This window comes from Engystomops pustulosus, chromosome 4, assembly GCF_040894005.1.
Source record: "Engystomops pustulosus chromosome 4, aEngPut4.maternal, whole genome shotgun sequence".
Classification (NCBI taxonomy): domain Eukaryota; kingdom Metazoa; phylum Chordata; class Amphibia; order Anura; family Leptodactylidae; genus Engystomops; species Engystomops pustulosus.
In genome coordinates, this window is record NC_092414.1 from 63,164,443 (window position 1) to 63,188,003 (window position 23,561).

Here is a 23,561-nt window from a genome sequence, read left to right on the forward strand (position 1 = left end):
GTAGGACCTCCTTCATGAAGACCATTTATATCCGGAAATCCAACCCCTTGTGCCACTTTTGCCCTGAGGGAAATCCTATTGCGAAGGGTTATCCATGCATCATTTAAGCAACATTTTGGGACAATATCACAAGATTAATCATCTGAAGCATTGATATCAGTGTATTATTGAGTTGTGTTAACTGATTAATACAAATTAAAAACTAATAAAGAATGTTTCAACACTACTTGATTGTGCTTAATTTTATTGCCTGGTAAGCAGTTGTCTCTTTAACTTAGGGACTTGCAAGTGCGGTCTGTTAAACCACAACGTTTTAGGTAATATTTTTATTATTATAATTTTTGGTGTTGTTTTATAAAACTTTATTTATTTAATTTTCCATTTACCGTATTTTCTGGACTATAAGACGCACTTTTTAGCAAGAAAAAATCTTGCTAAAAAGTGCCTGCGTCTTATAGTCCGGAGGTCAGGAGGATCCAGCACTGCCAGCCCCTCCTGACCTCTGTAAGGGAGATCGGGTGATGCCCTGATATAGAGCTGCACCCAATCTCCCAGAGAGGAGAGGCTTCATACTGATCTCACCTCTCCTCGATGTCCTACTGGTACAGGACTGAGTACAGCTAAGAGTCAGTGCAGCCAGCACACCAGACAAGAGCAGGTAAGCCCAGCACCTTGCCTGAGTGTAGTGAGTTAGTGAGTGAGGAAAGGGGTATCATCCTACCTTCAAGGGTGATACCTGAAGCAACCCAGGACAAGCTGAAGCATCCTACTAGGACACAGCTATCTCCCAGCCTACCATTGCATCCAGGCTGATGATCCATCCTGTGGCTCCCTCCAACTACATTTCCAGCATTCCACCATTCTGTCAAGGCACGTTGCTACGGTTCCTGTCGATTCCAATAAAGAACTGTAAGTTGTTTTTGTTAAACGTCTGCCTCCGTCTGGTACCAGCTACTACGGCTGTCACCATCACGGGCACCCTATCCACTACACTCGGACCTATACTCCAGACCCCAAAGGGTTGCCCCAGGGAGAACCGCTATAGCAGCCTCTCCCTCATCATTTCTTGCCAACACCACCCTGCTGGAGACCTGCCAGGCTGTAGGACAGCCCTCCGGTTCCCCATACCAAGCACCGTGACACTAGCGTGCCTAGGCCGCAACCGCCAGCCACTCAGGTACTGCGGGCCCCGGCTGTCTCCAGGCCCCAAGAAAAGGCTAGGCCCCGGTGGGGGATGTTGCATGTGTATAGGTGAGCTGAGTGTGTATGTGGATGGATGATGCAGAGCTGTGTGTGTATGTGGATGGATGATGCAGAGCTGTGTGTGTGTATGCTGGAGACCACCCTGATGGAGACCTGCCAGGCTGTAGGACAGCCCTCCGGTTCCCCATACCAAGCACCGTGACACTAGCGTGCCTAGGCCGCAACCGCCAGCCACTCAGGTACTGCGGGCCCCGGCTGTCTCCAGGCCCCAAGAAAAGGCTGGGCCCCGGTGGGGGATGTTGCATAAGTATAGGTGAGCTGAGTGTGTATGTGGATGGATGATGCAGAGCTGTGTGTGTGTATGTGGATGGATGATGCAGAGCTGTGTGTGTGTATGTGGATGGATGATGAAGAGCTGTGTGTGTATGTGGATGGATGATGCAGGGCTGAGTGTGGAAAAGTATATCTGTGTGCGCTGTGCTTTAGTGCGACCAACAGGGATATTTTAATTGGTGTAAAATATATTTTTCCTTTTTTGGAAGCCTAAATCTGGGGTGCGTCTTATAGTAAGAAGTGTCTTATAGTCTGAAAAATACGGTATTTATTTTATATTATTATTATCATTAACTTTTTACTTTTCATTTATATAATTTTTTTTCTTGATCCCTTTCTCTCCCTGATTGGCGCCTCTGGGGTGGTGTGGGTGTTGGTTATATGGAAGTATATTAATGTGTATTGGATATAATGTAATATTATAGAATTTCTCTTGTACTTTGTACATTTTAATTACGGTTTGTAATATATTGCATCATTACTCTTATATTTTAATCTTTTGTATTTGAAAAAAAAATCAATAAAGATTTTTTTTAAAAATCACAAAAATGCCTCTCACCTATGGAAATTTTCATTATAACCCTTCTACCAATCATCTTCTATTTCTAGGCGACACACTGCCTCTGTAGCCAATCATTAAGAGTAAAACAATTAGCATAGGGTGACGTAGCACAGGCTATCCAATCACGTATTTGGCTCACTTGTGGGGATTTACATTATAAATTTAAATAAATCATTTCTATTAAAAAGAAAAACACCTTCTTTTTAACCAATCATAAGACCAGCTCCACTCTATACAGGTTTCCGTTATCCACAACCTACTGATCGTATTTTAAACTTTACAGAGCTAACCTTTTTTTGTAGCCAATCACAAAGCTGTGATTCCATTGACAGTAGGCAGCTTTGTGATTGGTTACAAAATAGGTGTTTCCCGTATTGTTTAAAATATGATGTTTTAAGTATGATGTGGATAATGAAAACCTCCATAGAGTGTAGCGAGGTGTGTGTCATACTAATAGAAATAATTTGTTGAAATGTATAAAGGAAATCCCCATGAAGGTGAAGCAGATCCATGATTGGGTAGTCTGTGTTATGACACCCTCTGCTATTTTTTTTTCTCTAGGCAAAATCCCATAGGAATTAGGCAGATTAATTATTGGCTACAGGGGAGGTGTTGCTATAATAATAATCTTTATTTATATAGCGCCATCAAATTCCGTAGCAAAAGATGAGTGGTAGAAGCGTTATATAGTAATGAAAATTCCCATAGAGAAGAGGTGTTTTTGTGAGGAGGTATAGCTTTCACCATAGAAATGATTGCTTTTGGGATATAGGTCCCATTAATGGCGACTCAGATTTTCTAACTTGTGATTGTCTAGTTTGGTGATATACAGAAAAGGCTGGCAATTTAAAATTAAGAACAAAAACTCAATGTATTATTTTAGAAAAATTTTAGGTGTAACACTACTATACATGTGAACTATTGATAGAAAAAGTGTTTGTGTTTTCTAATGTACAGTATGTACATGTGATAAATTGGAATTGTGAAGGCAACCAGAGACATTCCCCAGAAGAAGCTATATAGTGAAACCCAAGGTCGGGCGATGATGTCTACTGGCTATTGTTTTCTGTAATTTTACATTCAAAGCACTTTTTAGATGTGTTTGTGAGTATAATAAATACTTTTAAGTCGCTATTTGTAGTCACTGTTGATCTGAACTACGCATCTGCTCTTCCTGAAAGAGCCTAAACTGGATTAACCTATTGGAAAATCGCTACCTTTTTTCTGAAGAGGTGTGGACGGTAACCAACAAGCCCGGTGGAAAAGAAAAAGAGTTGGATCATGAAAAGCACTTTTAATGTTTTTTTTTGTAAAAGGAACCTACCACCACGAATCTACCTATAAAGGTAGATCGGGTGGTAGGTGGATCAATAAGATGTGAGGATAGCTAATCCTCATGTCCCAGCACTTTTTTGCAAACTTTTATTAGAGTTATATGTAAATTTTCTTATGCAGCTACTGGGGCCGTGGAGTAGCCGCATCTGAGGTTACACGGGGCGGCTACTCCACGCGCCGGTAGCCTCTTTTCTCCTCCTAATCACAACGTCCGACGATCCTGCCATCTGCGCATGCGCAGAACAACAGTCCCGGGCCTGTGCAGCTCCGGCTCCGGAGCAGTGATCGCGCAGGCGCGGGCCTGCTGTTCTGCACATGCGCAGACGGCAGGATCGTCGGACAAGGGGGCGCGCAGCTACGAGGAGCTGGGCGCTGAAGATTGTGAGTAGAAGGAGAAAAGAGGCTACTGGGGTATGGAGTATCCGCCCTGTTTAACCTCAGATGTGGCTACTCCACGCCCCAGTAGCCGCATAAGAAAATTTACATATAACTCTAATAAAAGTTTCCAAAAAAGTCCTATTGATCTACCTACCACCCGATCTACCTTTATAGGTAGATTTGTGGTGGTAGGTTCCCTTTAAGCTCTTGAAAGTGCTGTTGTCTTACTTACCTGAGGAAACTGGATTTCTTCAAATCTGGAGGAAGCAGCTTTGCATTTAATTAATTTTGCGCACAAATTAGCACTTCACATACACTATAGATAAATATATTTCCACTGCACACTAACATTTTACGCATTTCAGCAGCAGACGTGGACTCTGATTCAGTGGAAGCTGGAAGCACAGTACGGAGAGCCACATTTTCCCTACACACCTCCCTCTCCCTTCGTCCCGTCTATAAGTTATTCACTTCCTGTGCAAGAGGAGCCTGGGAATGGAGGGGCAAGAGAGCTGAATGCAGCTCTGTTCATCAGAAGTTCTCTCTGCTTGTGTAGGAGTCACAGAGAGAAAACTCCATGATCCAAACCACAGGGGATTCCTGCTCTGCTTCCAGTGCCTCTTGGTGTTGGGGCCCTGGACAATTGCCCATTTATCAAAAGGCTCTGGAATAAGTAGTTGTAGATAAAATACTTACTTGGGTAATCATTTAGTTAATCTGTTTTCCATACCTGTGGTTTGAATATATGATGTGAAATGCTTCTATTACTTTATTTTTTGATCTTATATTATAAAATTTAGGGTTTTATCCCATTCTTTTTTGCTATATCTAACAGCATTAATTTACTATGCCGGCCAACCCTGGGTATTACAGCAATACCAAACTGATGCAAATTAGTGTGTAAAAATTGACATCAATGTGAGCTTCTTCAGATCATTTTTTTTTTCCAACTTACATTTTATTAGGAACAAATACAAAAATGAAGAAAAAAAGATACATTGATTACATACATTGCAGTCAATTAAGTCATAAACAGCGTGTATATAAAGAAATTCACATGACCATATACAAAAGGCAGAGTTCGGATCCGATATAGTTACATTCCTTGCAGATAGAAAGTCCATGCATATTAGTTGTGACAATTCTAGCATCTTATTGAATTGCTAATGCAGGAGCTCTCTCTTTTCCTTACGTCTTTTATATATAGTTGTATACATGACATAAAGTCCAAGGAGACATATCACGTATAAATGTATGTATCAGCGAACGAACGATAACTAAAACCTAATAACCATGGGTCATAAAGAGAAAAAGGTATATAGAACATCAATACCGAGGTTGTCTCTTACATTTGAAGGGGTTTAGCTTTACAATAACTATTGGAGGGTATCCCTGACATCGTCCCAACTAGACCATACTTTATCGAAGTGCTCTGTTCTAGAGTTTAATGAGGCTGACATAGATTCCATAATTCTCATATGCTGTACACGGGCATACAAGTCGTGTTGTGACGGGAGGCATGAGCGTTTCCAGAACAGAGGAATTAGGGTTTTGGCAGAAGTTACCAAATGTAGAAATAGTTTAGATTTATATTTCCCAAGGTTCTGTGGGGGAAGTCCTAGAAGGATAGTCATGGGATCAATATCTATATCTGCTTGTAACACTGCTTAACCATTGACCAGTAAGGTTGAATTAATGTGCATTCACAAAAAATATGAAATAGGGAGGCATCAGTGGCATTACATTGCCAGCACATATCAGGAATTTGTGGGTTCAGCTTGTTTAATAGCGCTGGGGTGTGATACCAATTCATTAAAATCTTATATTGATTTTCTTTGTATATGGCTGATGTAGAACCCTTGGGGGCCTTATCCCATTTCAGATCAATTTTTCCCTTGTGCAGATAGTCTAAAGCCCCTTCCACACTTGGAAGAGTGATGCACTGAACTCGCATCACACCCGCAGCGAGTGCTGCCTGGATCGCCCGGCCCAAACACTGCAAACCGGAACTGAGTTCAGGTCCGGTTTGCAGCCTTCAGGCCAGGAGATCCAGGCAGCACTAGTTGCTAGTGTGATGCGAGTTCAGCGCATCACACTCGCAAGTGTCGAAGGGGCCTAAGGTTCTGAGATTTGCAGCTTGGTCAGTCTGCTCAATTATGACCACATGCACAAGCCAATTGTAATGAATTTGTTCTTGAGCTAGCCATTGAACATTGACCCCCATTTATTAAGAGTGCCTGTGAAGTGTGCAAGGTGCACCGGATTTATGAATCTTGCATCCCTGCACTGCTCTGAAAATGTGCACCATTGTTTTGGTGTACTTTGTTCAGGCTGCAGATTTGTGGCACAGACAGAATTGTAATATACTAGAAGTGGATAAATGCACTAGCACATCCCAGCAATAATAATAATAATTTATTTATATAGTGCACACAGATTACGCAGCGCTGCACAGAGCTTGCCAAATCAGTCCCTGTCCCCTAGAGCTCACGATCTAATCAACCTACAGTAGTATACCGTAGCGCTGTTTAAATTGTGGCCATAGAGGATATGCCAGCATCTATCAAATACGTTTGTTGTGGATTCCAATACTTGCTGTGAATTGAAAAAAAGGAGCTACTAGTATTCTGCTAGATGCGTTTTGGGGTGTCTAACCCATTTCTCAATAGCTATACTTCCCCCGCCGCTCGATGCTATTTAACCATTGCTTTGGTCTGACGTAACACGTATGTACAAGTAATATACAGATATAGAATATAAAACACACATAAAAGAGTTTACATGTGAGATAAGATGAGGTGGAAAGTGGTCCCTGTGCTGGAAAACAGCTTGACAGGGACACAGTATCTACTCTCACACAATCCCCTATAGCAGTGATGGTGAACCTTTTTGAGACAGAGTGCCCAAACTACAAGCTAAATCCACTTATTTACCATGAAGTGCCAAGATGGCGTTTTTAGAAGTAACTTATTACTACCTGTTCTTCCACATCTTTCAATCATATCGGCCCCCTGAGGCCACCATTACAGTTACAAGGAGGGCAAATTCAGACTCTCATAATGGCTTCTCTCCAGGGTCTCTCTGTAGAGGAAGAATGGTGGGCCCAGCAGGATGAGCTCCAAAGATAATGCAGCCCTGTCCACAGCTTCTCACTTTTCCTGCAGTTCCAAACAGACAATGAAGTGTGGCTTTAAAATAACATTGAGAGCTGCCTGGGACTGCAGGAAGGTTTGGTGGATTTGGTCATATTTGGGGAACTCTGTCCTGGTTCAATGATCTGAGTGCCCACAGAAATGGCTCCGAGCGCCACTTCTGGCACCCGTGCCATAGGTTCGCCACCACTGCCCTGTAGGAACCCAAACAACTCCATGCCCGCATTCTTACCACCAGGTCGCTCCAAAGGTGCGACTAGCCCGCAGCCGAGGTCGAGGTACCTTAGCAGAAGACAGTCTCTCAGTCAGGTCCAGGCTCAGGGTCAGGGCAGGCGGCAGAGATGCAAGGTCAAGTCCAAATCCGGGGTCAGCAATGGGAGGTCCAGGCAGGTGGGAACGGGAACATAGGCACACGGAACACAGCAACACGGAGGAACTCGGGTAACACGGCTACTCAGGACTCAGGAGCGGAGACACACAGGAACGCAGGAAGACACAGGAACGCAGGAATACAAAGGAACGCAGGAATAAGCACCAGGAAGCTTTCTCTTAGGCTGTGAGGCACAAAGATCCGGCAGGGGACACAGGAAGAGGCAGGATTCTTAAAATACTTAGGTGAGGTGTTCAGCCAGTGCACCAATTAGCGGTGCGCTGGCCCTTTAAATTTTCGTCAGGAGCCGCGCGTGCGCCCTAGGAGGCGGTGGCCCGCTCACATGGCAATCCGGGGAAGAGCAGGATTCGGGAGAGGTGAGTGAAGTGGCTGGAGCGGGGGCACACGGAGGAGCACGGATGCACCCGCGATCCGAGACAGGGATCGCGGGAGCACCCATGACAATTCTTAATATGTCACAGAAATAATTGTGCTGCACATCCACTAGAATTGTACCACACGGTCCAACTAAGCAGTAACACACCTTTTTAGGTGCAAATTTTTCTGTCTTACACAACGCAACTGCGATATAAAACTGGCGCAGACACTTTATAAATACATGTGCAAACAAATTGCATGTTCTTTCTAGTGCAAAGTCAGACAGAATACTAACGCAAACGCTTTAATAAATGTGGAACCTTATATTCTCCAGCAGCTAATAATTGGCAATTTACATATCACAGAAAAGTGGATTTAGCTTAATCAAATACAAAGGATATATGTAGCATGCCAAACATTGCAACCAGATGCAGAAAGCTTCCCCACAAACAGCAATGATTGTTATCATGAATACAGCTCAGAGCTTTTGCTCCACAGGTAAGTAGCGACACATATCCTATGATGCAAGGAGTCCCTTCCCTGGCACTGTGGTGGTCAGCCATAAAAAGGACACTGCATGGCCCATGATTTACACACCAACCATGGCAGTGTGAATTTGTCAGGACAGGTCCACTGATGATTTTCTATTAGGAAGATATTTCATATTTTGACCTTTTTTTTTTTTTTTTTTTTACATATTTTGACCTTTACAAAGATCTAGTAATCTCTTGAAGGGTTTTGAGCAGGTATTTCTGCAATGAGTCCACCAATGAGTCCACCACAGCAAATTTAACCTGTATGTCTTCTGCCTTCACTACAGAAGTGGATGAGGATTATTGAAATCTTTTTTCAGTTACTGTACAGCCAGCCCATTAATTGTGAGGATGTTTTATATGACCCCATCTTAAAGGGAACCTACCACCACGGATCTACCTATAAAGTAGATCGGGTGGTAGGTGGATCTATAGGACGTGAGGATAGCCCTTTTAATTTTTTTATAACTTTTATTTGCCTAATATGTAAATTTTCTAAATAGGCTACTGGGGCATGGAGTAGCTGGAGCTGAGGCTACACGGCGCGTCTACTCCACACCCCAGTAGCCTCTTTGACCCTCCCACCAGAAATCTTCCCTCGTCTGCAAAACCTGCCATCTGTGCATGTGCAAAACAGCAGGCCTTCGGCTTCGGAGCAGTGACCGTGCAGCTGCAGGCCTGCTGTTCTGCGCACTTACATGACGGCAGGTTTCGCAGACGAGGACGCTCAGCTACGAGGAGCTGCACACCGAAGATTTCTGATGGGAGGGTCAAAGAGGCTACTGGGGCGTGGAGTAGCTGTGCCATGTAGCCTGAGCTCCGACTACTCCATGCCCCAGTAGCCTTTTTAGAAAATTTACATATGAGGCAAATAAAAGTTATTAAAAAATTTTGGGGACGTGAGGATAACCCTTAAAAGGGCTATCCTCACGACCTATAGATCCACCTACCGCCCGATTTACCTTTATAGGTAGATCCGTGGTGGTAGGTTCCCTTTAAAGGAAACCTACCAGTTGAAGTGGCAGGTATAAGGGGGAACTACCGAGCACCAGCTCAGGGTGAGCTGGTGCCGGAGCTTCGGCGCAGGGAGGTACGCGCTCGGCGCACCATGCGCGCGCGGCTACATAGGAAGTGAATGAGAGCCGCGGGCACAGTCGCACGCATGGTGCGCCGAGCGCGTACCTCCCTGCGCCGAAGCAGCTTTGGCCATAAAGTTTAAAAAGTGTTTTAAACCGCGATACTGCGATACTGGTTTCCTTTAAATGTGCTATTATTTGGGAACTATATTTGAACATTGGTATAGCATAACATTCCCTGATATTTTAAGTGGAACTGTATACATGTATTTTATGCACCATGTGGTACACTACACCCTTGTTGTATAACACTCCTTTAGGTACTGTAAGGTATTCATTATTTTCTCCTTGTATGTGTCTCTACCTGTCCATCCCCTCAGACTTCTATTGCACGCAGCGAGTCCTCCTGTGCAGCAGGGGGCGCTGTTACTGTGCGGGAAATATGTAGTGAGGAAGTCCCGTCTCTCTAAACTGCTTCACACCCTATGTACTGGAGGAGCGGTGAGTGGCACAGACACCCGGGCCGGTGCAGTGTGTGGGGGGCTCTATGGGTGCACATACGGGGCTATGAGGAGACACCTAGGATTAGGGCAGATACCTGGAGCACGGCATAGGGAGGGAGAGACATGTAATGGGCACAGTGCGGCTCTTATGTAATCTCCGCAGCGCCCTGTGTCACCACTATCCACCTGAGTCACTGTGACCAGGGATATAGCCAGAAGATAAGAGTGTGCTGTGTGTAATAATGGATACATTTATATATAGTTACTGTAATGCCAATACTGCTAGAAGCCATGGGGTTGCCTGTTCCCACATATGGTATTAGGATGATGCTGGACAATGTATAGTTACCTTCTTTATGAGGCATATTTTATATATTTATGTGTCGGTTTATGCTATGAATATATGATATAACATACGACAGTAAAGTCGTTGTCACGTAGGATATTTGTGTGAATACTCATGAGCCGGTCGCTATCGTCACTTATTGGAGATATCGGAAAGGTGCAAAGAATGATACGTGCCAAAATGTCATGACACTGGCGGCTCGTGATTAGGCGTGAAATAAACGGAGAGACGCAGGGGCTTATTTATTAAGGGTCCGTTGACACACTTTCATAGGATTTTCCGACGTCATCGGGGTTTGCACTGCTGTGACAGGTATTTAACTGGGGATTTCATGCATGCGCCGGCTTTCATGCAACAGAAATGGGGGGCGAGCCAGCGGACGATCCGACTGATTTGGACTGAGCGCTGGATTTAACACTCAAATTGTGTCGCAAGATCAAGCACTTACATACACCAGGAAGAAGAAGGTGAACTCCGGCGGACCTGAGCAGGGAAGCGACACATGCAGGATATCAAGCGCACGGTCTTAGCTTATAGACAGATAATGCACTTTTGCTGAACTCCTCCGGACGGTGTGTGTTGAAACAGAAACACATTATTGGGGGGGAGGTGATTGGTTGCCATGACAGCCTTGGGTCTTTGTCAGACCGGAAGCTGAATGGTTTATGCAGATTTGTTACAATGAGCCAGTGGCTCATTGTAATGTATAGTGTACAGAAATGCCATATACTGCAATACAGTTGTATTGCAGTATATGGTAGGAACGATCTGACTATCTAGGGTAAATGTACCCTAGAGGGTCTAAGAGATTGTGGGGGGAAAAAAAGTTTAAAAAAATGTAAAAAAATTACTAAAATATTATAAATTCAAATCACCCCCCTTTCCCTAGAACTGATATAAAATATAATAGTAAAACAGTAAACAGTAAAAATCACAAACACATTAGGTATCGCCGCGTCCCAAAATGGCCGATCTATCAAAATATAAAAACGGTTATTGACGACGGTGACCTCCGTGATGGGAAATGGCGCCCAAATGTCCGAAATGCGACTTTTACACCTTTTTACATCACATAAAAAATGGAATAAAAAGTGATCAAAATGTCTTACTGTCCTCAAAATGCTAGCAATGAAAACGTCGGTTCATTTTGCAAAAAATGACACCTCCCCCAGTTATTAGTGTCAGTAGATGGCAATATTTTTTTTCTTTTTCGTACACATTTGTTTAATTTTTGAAAATATATTAAAACGCAGTAAACCCTGTATAAATTTGGTATCACCATGATTGTACCGAACCAAAGAATAAAGTAGAGGTGTTATGTGGAGCGGAGAGTGAAAGTCATAAAAACTGATCCCACAAGAACTTGACGCACGTGCGTTTTAAAAATTTTTTTTTTTCCACATTTGGAATTTTTTTCTTGCTTCCCAGTACACGGCATGTTATAATAAATAATGTCACGGGAAAGTAAAATTTGTTATGCACAAACTAAGCCCTCACACAGCTCTGTACTTGTAAAAATGAAAAAGTTATGGATTTTTGAAGCTGGAGAGCGAGAAATGAGCGAAAAAACCCTGCGTCCTTAAGGGGTTAAAGATGCACCAAAAAAGTGCAAACTGCACATAGTATAGTTTGCACTGTTTTATAAATGTCGGTCTATAAGTTTTGCATTCACAGTTCAATCTAAATGAAATATTCCTTTGCACAATTTTCTGCCAGATAGTGGCATCTGATGACGGGGCAGGTAGAACACAGTGGGGCACATGAATCAAACTTTTTGCTTGCCTTTTCATTTTTGAGACTTCATGGTGCATCTGCTCAATCTCCCTTCAAAGTTTGCCGGTGTCTAGGTTTCTGCAGTGTTCCCCGAGTTATCACCAGAATTCAGATGTGAAAGTTGCGACTTTTTTTAAACAGCAAGACTTCTGATACATCTGCCCCAATGCACCTTGACCATGTTGGGCCGCTCAGCTTTCACTGGGGAGGAGGGAGGAAGCACTTATTTTCCCCTTCTTCTTTACCCAGCTATGTCCATGATGCCTTAAAGGGGTTGTCCAGCATTTAAATAACTATATATACAGGGTAGGTGTGTGTGTGGGGCTGTAAAAACAAAAAACCCACCTTCTGTGTAACTCCCATGTCCCATCAGGGCAGTGCCCCTGTTTGTTTACAGAGGCCGGCGCTACTGCTTCAGCATTAGATTTAATCTGTGGGTTAATACAGTGGCTGAGATGCAACAGCACAGTTCGGCTGAACTGACATTAATACCATGTATGACCTTTTGATCACATTTTTCAATTTAAATTTGCTATAAAAAGTTAGAGCTAGGTGCTAAAGTCAAGCTCTCCTTGCCACATCTGTGTGTACTTTTGGCTTTTTTCACCACACCCCTTTGGTTCGAAAGAACAGGCTGAACCAGAATGCCTCATGTCATTTACTCACAAACTACAAGACTGGAGCATCCCGTCCAGTTCTTCATAGAAAGGAGGCAGACTTCTCTCCAGGACCTGTATGTGTGGCACTGTCCTGAATGTACAGGGGTTTCCCGTGTTGGCCACGTATAAATCTTTGTGGATATTTTTGGGTATAAATCTCTCAGGGCGCACATTGTGAGAATTTACTGATTATACACCAAATCTAAAGCACAAATGTGTTTCAGGCTTTATTCAGTTGGTCAAATATGGAAAACCTGGAATAATGGTGGAATTCTGCAAAATATTCTGTTGAGAATCCTGTTCCTCAAAGCACAGCTCCTCTCTGCTGCAGGTCTCAGACATGATTTTTTTGTAGCCAAATTCAACTTTTGAACAATCTCCTCGGCTCCTCCTGCTCTGTAACATGCTACTTACAGATAGGACCCAATGTGCAACCTGTTCAGCTCCTGCTCTATGACTGTTATAGGACAGTCTGCTGTGCCCACACTACAACAAAACCCACCTATTTATTGTGCAGTGCCCACATGGCAAATGAAGCTGTAATTTATTGCTCACTGGTCTGTCACAGCTTTCAATTGTTTAGGACAACAATATAGTAGAAAGAAGGAGGAGAAATTTGGATTATTATTGAAGCTTCCCTTCAGATTCCCTGAATCGGAAGAACTGCGGGACCTGGACAATGATAATCTAGCTCTGTCCACGCCTTCTCGTACCTCCTGCAATCCTATGCAGGATGCTGATCACAGCACATCCTGGGTGGCCTGGGACTGCAGGAGGATGCCTTAAATCCTGACTGGTGAACTCTGTGCTGGACTGGGTGCCCACCTCTGGCACCCATGCCATAGGTTCTCCACTACTGCTCAGGCACATATACTAAAACATGCTACATTGTCACAACTTGTTGGTTTCCTTTTAATATTCAACTTATTAAACATTGTTCTATAAAGTAGGATATAGTAGTAGAATAGTACTGCTGAGTACCAGTATGATGAAGGGGAGAAGAATGGGAGCAATCCAGCTTGCCATAAAATACAAAAGTCATCACACCATATTCAATAATAATACTGTAGGCTTCCAAGTGTGTCACACATCTGTCCACAAAACAAAATGGGGAAAACTACATGAAAGCCAAAAGAATAAGGAATCCATAATTCTTTTATATTGTAAAGGGCAGTTAGAAGGGTAACTTCTCTACAGCATTTCAAATAACAGAGGATCTAATATGACAGAAATGTGCTAGGGAAAGTTTAGGGAAAGATTGGGTATTAAAGGGGTTGTCCAAGATTAAGTTAAAATTGCAAGGTTGCCAGTCGTTGGGACAAGAGATGGGTGGGTGTGCATGGCCACCTGGAAGTGGTCAGTACTGAGGTGCTGTGTGCCTGTAATCAGACAGGCAATGCACAGAGGGAATGCGGTGCAAGGCCAGGGAGGTACACATTGAATTTTTTGTGCAGCCCAACCCCAGCCATCCTGGAACTTAATCTCGGACAACCCCTTTAATGACATTAGATGCCCATAATCTGATGCACTGATATCAGATGCTTTAGCAGTCAGATTGCTTTGCTGGAGTATTTGCAATGGTATTCTTAGTTGAGTTTAGTTGAATGTTATTGTATCTAAATTGAGTTTTTTGCCCATCACAGATAACCAATGTCAACAGAAGACCAAGAGGCCCAGGAGGATGAATTACTAGCCCTGGCTAGTATTTACTCAGAAGATGAATTTAATAGGGCGGATTCTGCTCCAGGAGGGGAAATTTTAGTATGTTTGGATTTACCCTCACATTTTAAAGTATTGGTAAAAAGTGAGTAAGAGATTTATAACTTAAGTAATGTAATACTGTTTTGCAACTGGTGTAGGCGCTATATAGCTATCAGTGTGGTAGGTGACATGCTCTGTTTGTAGAAAATGGTGATGAAAATTGTATTCATCAATTTTAGATCTTTCTACCATGGATCACAAAAATGTCTTGCTCTTCAGGAATATCAGCACTAAGTATCCTTCGATCCATTGGCCTGAAGGACACTGCACTCTCTTGGTTTTCTTCCTCTCCCCAATCGTACTTTCAGTGTCCCCTTTTCTGGATCTCCCTCTTTTCCTTTTCCTATGTTGGCATTCCTCAGGGTTCAGGTCCTCTTCTCTTTTCCCTCTATGATGCCCCGATAGGACAAACCATCAGCAGATTTGGTTTCCAGTATCATCTTTATTCTGATGATACACAGCTGTATACCTCAGCACATAACAACACCCCTGCCCTAATTCAGCACACCAGTGATTGTCTATCTGCTGTCTCTAACATCATGTCCTCTTCTTAGATTAGATAAACTTTATTTACCGTATATACTATATAAGCCGACCCGAGTATAATCCCCTAATTTTAACACAAAAAACTGGAAATACCTATTCACTCGAGTATAAGTCGAGAGTGGGAAAAGCAATGGTCACAGCGTCCCCAGTTTATAGCCAGCCAGCCCCCTGTAGTATATAGCCTGCCAGCCCTCTGTAGTATATAGCCTGCCAGCCCTCTGTAGTATATAGCCTGCCAGCCCTCTGTAGTATATAGCCTGCCAGCCCTCTGTAGTATATAGCCTGCCAGCCCCCTTTAGTATATAGCCTGCCAGCCCCCTTTAGTATATAGCCTGCCAGCCCCCTTTAGTATATACCCTGCCAGCCCCCTGTAGTATATAGCCTGCCAGCCCCCTGTAGTATATAGCCTGCCAGCCCTCTGTAGTATATAGCCCGCCAGCCCCCGTTTAGTATATAGCCCGCCAGCCCCCGTGTAGTATATAGCCCGCCAGCCCTCGTGTAGTATATAGCCCGCCAGCCCCCGTGTAGAATATAGCCTGCCAGCCCCCGTGTAGTATATAGCCTGCCAGCCCCCGTGTAGTATATAGCCTGCCAGCCCCCGTGTAGTATATAGCCTGCCAGCCCCCGTGTAGTATATAGCCTGCCAGCCCCCGTGTAGTATATAGCCTGCCAGCCCCCGTGTAGTATATAGCCTGCCAGCCCCCGTGTAGTATATAGCCTGCCAGCCCCCGTGTAGTATATAGCCTGCCAGCCCCCGTGTAGTATATAGCCCGCCAGCCCCCGTGTAGTATATAGCCCGCCAGCCCCCGTGTAGTATATAGCCCGCCAGCCCCCGTGTAGTATATAGCCCGCCAGCCCCCGTGTAGTATATGGCCCGCCAGCCCCCGTGTAGAATATGGCCCGCCAGCCCCCGTGTAGAATATAGCCCGCCAGCCCCCGTGTAGAATATAGCCCGCCAGCCCCCGTGTAGAATATAGCCCGCCAGCCCCCGTGTAGAATATAGCCTGCCAGCCCCCGTGTAGAATATAGCCTGCCAGCCCCCGTGTAGAATATAGCCTGCCAGCCCCCGTGTAGTATATAGCCTGCCAGCCCCCGTGTAGTATATGGGCATTTTTATTCATTTTTAATGTAATTCTTTATGATAATTCATGATAATGCTCTGCAATACTGCACATGCATAGGCTGACACTGGGCCTTTAAGATGACGTCATAGTCGCCATCTTAATGTCACAGCCCTGGGGTCTGATCAGGAACCGTCGGCACCCCCGAAGAAGACGCGGGGACTGATCTTGGGGCAGGGATACCTGGCAGGCAAGTTAACCACGGCATTTAACGGATTCCACTCCGACCGCGGGTGTTACTTGGGGATATCATCGCACCCCACGACTGCTGATTCCGGGTCGGCCACGGGATCCCGCGCAGTACTAGTACGGCATTGAGTGTTAAGGGGTTAAAATAATCGCCCTCATCCACAATGCTCTGCATAATGCTGCACTTCCCTATCTCTCTTATCTCATCTTGCTGAACCTGTGCTCTTCGATCTGTCAGTGATATTAGATTAGAACCTCTGAAGCACGTCTACAGGACTTCTCTCGAGCTGCACCAGTTCTCTTGAATGCCTTGACCCGGACTATCAGATTAATACCCAACCTTTTAAAACCCATCTCTTTAGGCAAGCCTATTATACTTGCTTACTGCATAAAACTTCATATTTATATTACTGTTTATTATTGTGTTCTATTCCCTTGTATAATAGTCTAGCTATTCTTTATAAGTCACCCCCTTATCCTCATAGACTGTAAGCTCTTGTGAGCAGGGCCCTCACTACAAATTTTAGTTTAGTATGGTGTTTTGGGAGCTACTATATTCCTGCTATAATCAATGTGATCTCCTGAAATTCCTAGAATGTGTGGGGTCACTTACACAATGCAGTAGTTGCTATATGTATACAAATATATGAGTGTTTTTGCAGATTTATCACACAATAGAACCAAAATCCAGTTATGAGCTGGTTTTTTTTCCCCACAAGGCAACGGCGCTGCAGACTCCATTACTGACAATTTTGAGAACACCGTGTCCTTCCTACCACCGATTGTATTGAACTTTGAACTTCCTCCAGGCTACCCATCCACTACGCCCCCAAACTTCACACTAAGCTGCAAATGGCTTTCACCAAAACAGGTGACTTTTCATTTATTTTATTCACAGAATTGTTAGGTTCCTGTAAATTTCAGTTTTAGGTAAGGTTGCCTACTTTGGTGGTTGACAGTAAACATATTTTGTAGAAGCAGCCAGTTTTATACCATATTGTGCTGTGATTTTTAGTTCTCCCTGAGCTTCCATTTCCTCTCGTAGAACATTTATGCAATCTGACAATTTCGCGACCCTTCTGTCCATCTTAGTAGCAAGACAGAAAAAGAAAGATTTTTTTTAAAAAATAAGAAACATGTATGTGGACAAATAAGCATTTTTTGTGGCAATTTATTAATTATTTAATGCATGATGTAAAATTACTATAATGGTCTCAATTGGCTATTTAAGCACTGAACACACTGGCTGTAATGGTTTTCATGAATAAATATTCGTCTACTAACACTATATATGCCTAGGAGTTATTTATATTTGTATTATTGAAAATTTCATACTCTTCATCGAATAAAAGTATTGTTACCCTTCCGGAAAAATGTTAATGCGACCTCTGGTTACATCTATATATAGTCACATTTTTTCAGTAATGACCGCTGGCAGTCAAATACACATGCTTCCTATATATGCAGCAGGTGTATTACAGGTGCTGGCACCGATCACGGTACTTAACCTGTTCGGTGCCGTGGTTGAACCCCACCACTACACCTTGCAGTGCTGTATATAGCCACCCCCATCTTTGATGGTCAATCGACACCCCCACCCCAACTTGAGGTCATTGCAGGAAACCCATTGGTTGCCTTGACAGCCGGGAGCCTTATAAAGGCTCCCATATCTGTATTTTGGCATCCTGTATTACCATCTGAGTATTATTTTAATAATATACTGCAATACAATGGTAGAAAACATAAGGAACAAACCTAAACTAAACTATATGAATATGCGATTGTACTGACCCAAAGATTAAAGGAGAGCAAGCAATCAGAATATGGCGTAACTGTGTTTTTTTTTGCCAATTCCACCACATTTTTGTTTTTTTCCAGCTTCCCAGTACATGTTCAAGAATATTAAATGGTACCACTAGGAAGGATAATTTGTCTCGCATATAAAAAGCCATCATAGCTTTGTAAATTAAAAAAAACTTACAACTTGTGTAAGGCGTAGTGTTAATAAAAATGCAAAATAAAAAAAACTTGGTCTTGGAAGGGTTTAATATTAAATCAAGTGTAGCTTAAGTGTATGTTTGATTTAAAAAGGTGAAAATCATATGATTTTTCTTCTTTCAGCTCACTCGGTTGTGCCAGCATTTAGATGACCTCTGGAAGGAGAACAGGGGGTCGGTGGTCCTGTTTCCCTGGATTCAGTTTCTGAAGGAAGAGACACTTGACTACTTGAATATAAGATCTCCATATGAAATTGAGGTTCCCAGTAACGGGTTACAGAGCTGGACACAATCCCCTGAGAAGACCTTTGGTGCTGGGGAATGGCCATCACTTGATAAGAGGGCCATACAGGACGTGCAGTCAGCGTCTGCCCTGGTCAGATGCATCTTGGACTTCAATGAAGCTCAACAGAAGAAGACTTTTGATAGCAAACCATTCTTGTGCAATATTTGTTTTATGGAGAAGCTAGGAAGTGACTGCACCCACTTTAAGGATTGTGAACATGTGTACTGTAATACCTGTCTCAAAGACTACTTTGAAATCCAGATTAAGGACGGACAAGTCCATGCACTAAACTGCCCTGAACCAAAGTGCACGTCTGTTGCGACACCTGCTCAGGTAAGTTCTAGCTGCCATTTGAAATTAAAATAATGAAATACAATGGGGGGCATTTATCATGACCATTTTTTGGTAACAATAGCTGAATTCTATGGCAGGCAGGACCTGGATTAGAATTGCTTTAATCTATCATGATCTGGATAGATTAAGCCCTTAATGACCGCCCTATCGGCTTTTTACGGCGGTAATTAAGGGTACTTCTTCTGACGCGACGCCTTTCTACGGTCTTTCTGGTGCGGAGGTCGGGCTGTGATGTCACAGCCTAGACCCGGCACTAACACCCGGGATCAGAAAAAATCTGCGGCGTGTGGGTATGTACCCAATGGATCGGAAACCATGTGCCCGTGCACAGGGCCATGTAAACCACAGCCATGTGCATAAGCCCATAAAAATAGAAAGAACCATGTGCTAACCATTAAAACAGCGATATACACATGGTCAAAAACGATGATTGTGGTCATGTACACTAAGGGCTTGTTCAGTCTGCATAAAAAACTTGGACGTGTATTATACGTGTTCAGTCCATATTGTAGCCGCATCCATTATTTTTACATGGGTATGCATCCGCAAAAAAAAAAGAGCATGCTGCAATTTTTTCTGCACATCAGTGAAAAAAACAGACTTGTTGCTCTCTGCAAAAAAACCCCCCAGCATACTGATGTCAAAAACGCACTAACACGGAGACTTCAGCTGCCAGCATCGGGCTGTGTGAGAGTATCAGTTGTCAATAAAGTGTAGAACTTGAGGTACCTTTTCATAAGAAAGAAAATCGACTGTTCTATGTGTGTTTATTGCAGTGTTAGGCCGCATGCACATTAACCCCTTCCTGCACCTTGACGTAACTCTACGTAATAGGATGGGGGTAGTTCTCGCACCTTAACTCAGAGTTGCGTCATGGTGATTGCCCGGGCTCAGAAGCTGAGCCTTTGAAATCACCGCGGGAGCCCAGCAGTACACGATAGCTGGGATTGTAACTATCGCATCCCACCTGTTTAACCCTATAGACACCGCGGGCAGTTACTCAACTGAGGATTCATCCACCCTGTATCTCAGTCTAGTGCCCCCGACGAAAAACTCGCAACATGTCCCCTCTATTTTGTGGCTCTGCACTCTTATAGAGGTGTATGGGGCTGTAAAAAATATAGCTGACACACTGTGGATTGGCAGGTAACAGCCTCCCGCTTTTTTTTTTGCAGATCCACAAAAAAACAGATGCACGTTATGGTGGCACAATATCGCCACCGGGGTGCTGTAGCCGTCTATGGGGCGTATATCTGTATGTACCCACACGTGCTGTGTGAAAGCAGCCTTACTCTGTTACTATAATTCAACAATAACTTTCAATTGGCTAAAGCTGTCTTTATAAACGGGTTGGGACGAGGAGGAGCTCAGTGAAGAACATTGGATTTACTTGTTAAATTCTCTTTGTATTCGCTGCTGAGCTCCTTTATAGGAGAACACAAAGCATCAGAGAAATAAGGGCAGCGTGCAGTAGGTGTAGTCATACGTCAAACCTAGAAAGAAACCCTCTTCTATGTTACTCAAGAATATGATTAGATATAGAACAAAACATCTATAATGTATCTCTAAAAACATGAGTGCCACAATATTATTCTGCTTATTCTAAAAGTATGAATTGTGTATTAAAGTTTATTTAAAACCAGCATAGTATAGGTTTTTTCCGTTATTTTATTTAATAAAATGTGTAATAAAATGAAAGACGACATCATCCAGTTATATGTAGAGACATTTATTAGGTCAGGTATTTTTCATACAAGATTTCTGCTTTGTCCATTTCTGTGTACAGGTAAAGGATCTGGTTGGGGAGCAGCTTTTCAGCCGCTATGATCGTCTCCTCTTGCAGTCAAGCTTGGATTTGATGGCTGACGTTGTTTACTGCCCACGTCCAAGTTGTCAGACACCAGTGATGCAGGAGCCGGGGGGTACAATGGCCATTTGTTCTGTCTGCCAGTATGCGTTTTGTATCATTTGTAAGATGACCTTCCATGGACTCTCCCCTTGCAAAGTAACTGCAGGTATGTTTAGGTGCTCTTCTTTGTACTAACAATCAAAAATGTCATTGTATTGCCTCTTGTCCACAATTCATTGTTACTATAACAGTGGGGACATACCGGATGTAATTTCGGACAGACAGCCACTGCGATTTAGATGTGCAGCAAAAATTGGAGCAGGCCTGAGTTTGCCTTAGACCTTTTTTTTTATGTTTTCGGCAGTCGATGATATACGGGCTGCCAGTTGTATCTCCCACCGATGAAACATGGGACACAAAAAACGGTTCTGAAGACTGTCGTTTGTGCCCTGTTAAAAGGTCACATTCCAGTGCAGGGAGGTGTAATGTGAGATACCATTGAGTAAACCCTTTCTGATCAGATCACACCTTCCTTCAGTATCAGAAGCTTATAGGAAACAAATAGTTCCTCCTCAGAGTTTTGTGAGCTGATATCATGTGACCAAAGGGATACTCATCATTTATGTTATCTTTTTTTGACTCTGTCAGAAAAACTTGTTGCATTGCGTGAAGAGTATCTGGCTGCAGATGACGAAGGCAAGAAATTTCTGGAGAAGAGATATGGAAAGAGAGTTATCCAGAAAGCTGTGGAAGAAATGGAGAGTATGGAATGGTTGGAGCAGAACTCCAAGTGCTGTCCTCGCTGTGGAACTCATATTCAGGTAAATACTGAGCAGAGCAGATTCACTTCTGTAATAAGATGATATGTGTGTCAGGGGGTTTGTACGCAAGGGTGGGGAACGTCATGCATTTGGCTTTCACTCACAGCATAGTTACTGACTACCAGACCACCACTACAGCATCCCTAAATTTGTTTCATATGTTGTTCCCTAGTAAAGAGAGAGTACATTGGAACAAACTCACCTGTGTTCAGCTTCCCCTATATTTGCACATAAGGGAGTTTGTTCCAGTGTGATCTTTCTGTGTGGGTCAGTCCAATTTACAATCCCGAACCCACAATGGCTGAACAGAACTCAATAAACCCGCTGATACACAGAATGAGTTTGTCAGAATAAACCTGCCCTTAATATAGTCTGAGCTTAAATAGCCTTTCTTTTATCAATGCTGACAAAACTACTTCCTGCATGAGCATTTACACTATAATATTAGACCTTAAAAAATAAAAGCTGTTTCTAGCATCAAAATCAATCCAAACCAAAGCCAAACCCCTGGGACTAAACAGAGGATTTTGCCAGGAAGCCAGGGAAGTTAAAACACAAAATTATATTGTAATCCAAAGGCTTAGAGAAAGAAGAAATTCATATTTTCATTGCAGATGTGTTGGGCTACTGAAACCTGTCTTTAGTGAAAATGAAGTCCCTAGTGACAGGTTCGCTTAAATGATTAAAAAAGTGACTTTTATGACATCTCTGATTTCAGTTAAAATGTTTCCGTCTTAACAGAAAATAGATGGCTGTAACAAAATGACCTGCACCGGGTGTCATCAGTACTTTTGCTGGCTGTGTAGCAGCACACTGAATCGAGGAAACCCGTATCTTCACTTCAATGACCCATCTTCAGCATGCTTTAATCAGTATGTATGCACCATTTTTAAAGAAGTAAACCCCCCCCCCCCCACTGTAAGGTGTTAATTAGTGGTGTCCAACTACATGTTTTTTGGACTATGAGACGCACTTTTTAGCAAGAAAAAAATCTTGCTAAAAAGTGCCTCGTCTTATAGACCGAACGTCAGGAGGATTCAGCACTGCCATACCCTCCTGACCGCTTTAATGGAGATCGGGTGATGCCCTGATATAGTTCTGTACCTGATCTCCCATAGGGGAGAGGCTCTGTACAGCTCTCTCCCTCTGCCTTCAGGTACAGGACCTGCGGTGATGTCAGAATCATGTGACTGATCACATGCTTCTTACATCACCACAGGATCTGATACTGGGAGAATGGGGACTTGCTGGGCTGGAACAGGGTAAAAAGAAGAGGAAGAGGGGAAGTGTGTGTGGTGGGGATGTGTCTATAGCTGAGTATGGATGACGCAGGGCTGTGTGTGCATCTGTATGGATGACGTAGGGCTGTGTGTGCATCTGTATGGATGACGTAGGGCTGTGTGTGCATCTGTATGGATGACGCAGAGCTCTGTGTGGGCGTCTGCATGGATGACGCAGAGCTCTGTGTGGGCGTCTGCATGGATGACGCAGAGCTCTGTGTGGGCGTCTGCATGGATGACGCAGAGCTCTGTGTGGGCGTCTGCATGGATGACGCAGAGCTCTGTGTGGGCGTCTGCATGGATGACGCAGAGCTCTGTGTGGGCGTCTGCATGGATGACGCAGAGCTCTGTGTGGGCGTCTGCATGGATGACGCAGAGCTCTGTGTGGGCGTCTGCATGGATGACGCAGAGCTCTGTGTGGGCGTCTGCATGGATGACGCAGAGCTCTGTGTGGGCGTCTGCATGGATGACGCAGAGCTCTGTGTGGGCGTCTGCATGGATGACGCAGAGCTCTGTGTGGGCGTCTGCATGGATGACGCAGAGCTCTGTGTGGGCGTCTGCATGGATGACGCAGAGCTCTGTGTGGGCGTCTGCATGGATGACGCAGAGCTCTGTGTGGGCGTCTGCATGGATGACGCAGAGCTCTGTGTGGGCGTCTGCATGGATGACGCAGAGCTCTGTGTGGGCGTCTGTATGGAATGACGCAGGGCTGTGTGGGCATCTGTATGGAATGACGCAGGGCTGTGTGGGCATCTG

At 43.8% G+C, this 23,561-nt stretch overlaps 1 protein-coding gene across 2 annotated transcripts in view; it reads left to right on the forward strand.

Annotated features, from left to right (window-relative positions):
• The first annotated feature begins 9,694 nt into the window (after positions 1 to 9,694).
• Positions 9,695 to 23,561, forward strand: part of LOC140126539 (E3 ubiquitin-protein ligase RNF14-like) — a 48,085-nt gene continuing 34,218 nt past the window's right edge. Inside the window, exons 1-7 of one of the 2 annotated variants that reach the window (XM_072146101.1) lie at positions 9,695 to 9,821; positions 14,245 to 14,405; positions 16,938 to 17,089; positions 18,340 to 18,834; positions 20,642 to 20,870; positions 21,353 to 21,525; positions 22,267 to 22,397. In XM_072146101.1, the coding sequence (XP_072002202.1) occupies positions 14,252 to 14,405; positions 16,938 to 17,089; positions 18,340 to 18,834; positions 20,642 to 20,870; positions 21,353 to 21,525; positions 22,267 to 22,397 (1,334 nt within the window). In that variant the 5' untranslated portion in view covers positions 9,695 to 9,821; positions 14,245 to 14,251. The remainder of the gene's footprint in view (positions 9,822 to 14,244; positions 14,406 to 16,937; positions 17,090 to 18,339; positions 18,835 to 20,641; positions 20,871 to 21,352; positions 21,526 to 22,266; positions 22,398 to 23,561) is intronic. The other variant, XM_072146102.1, reaches the window with a different exon arrangement.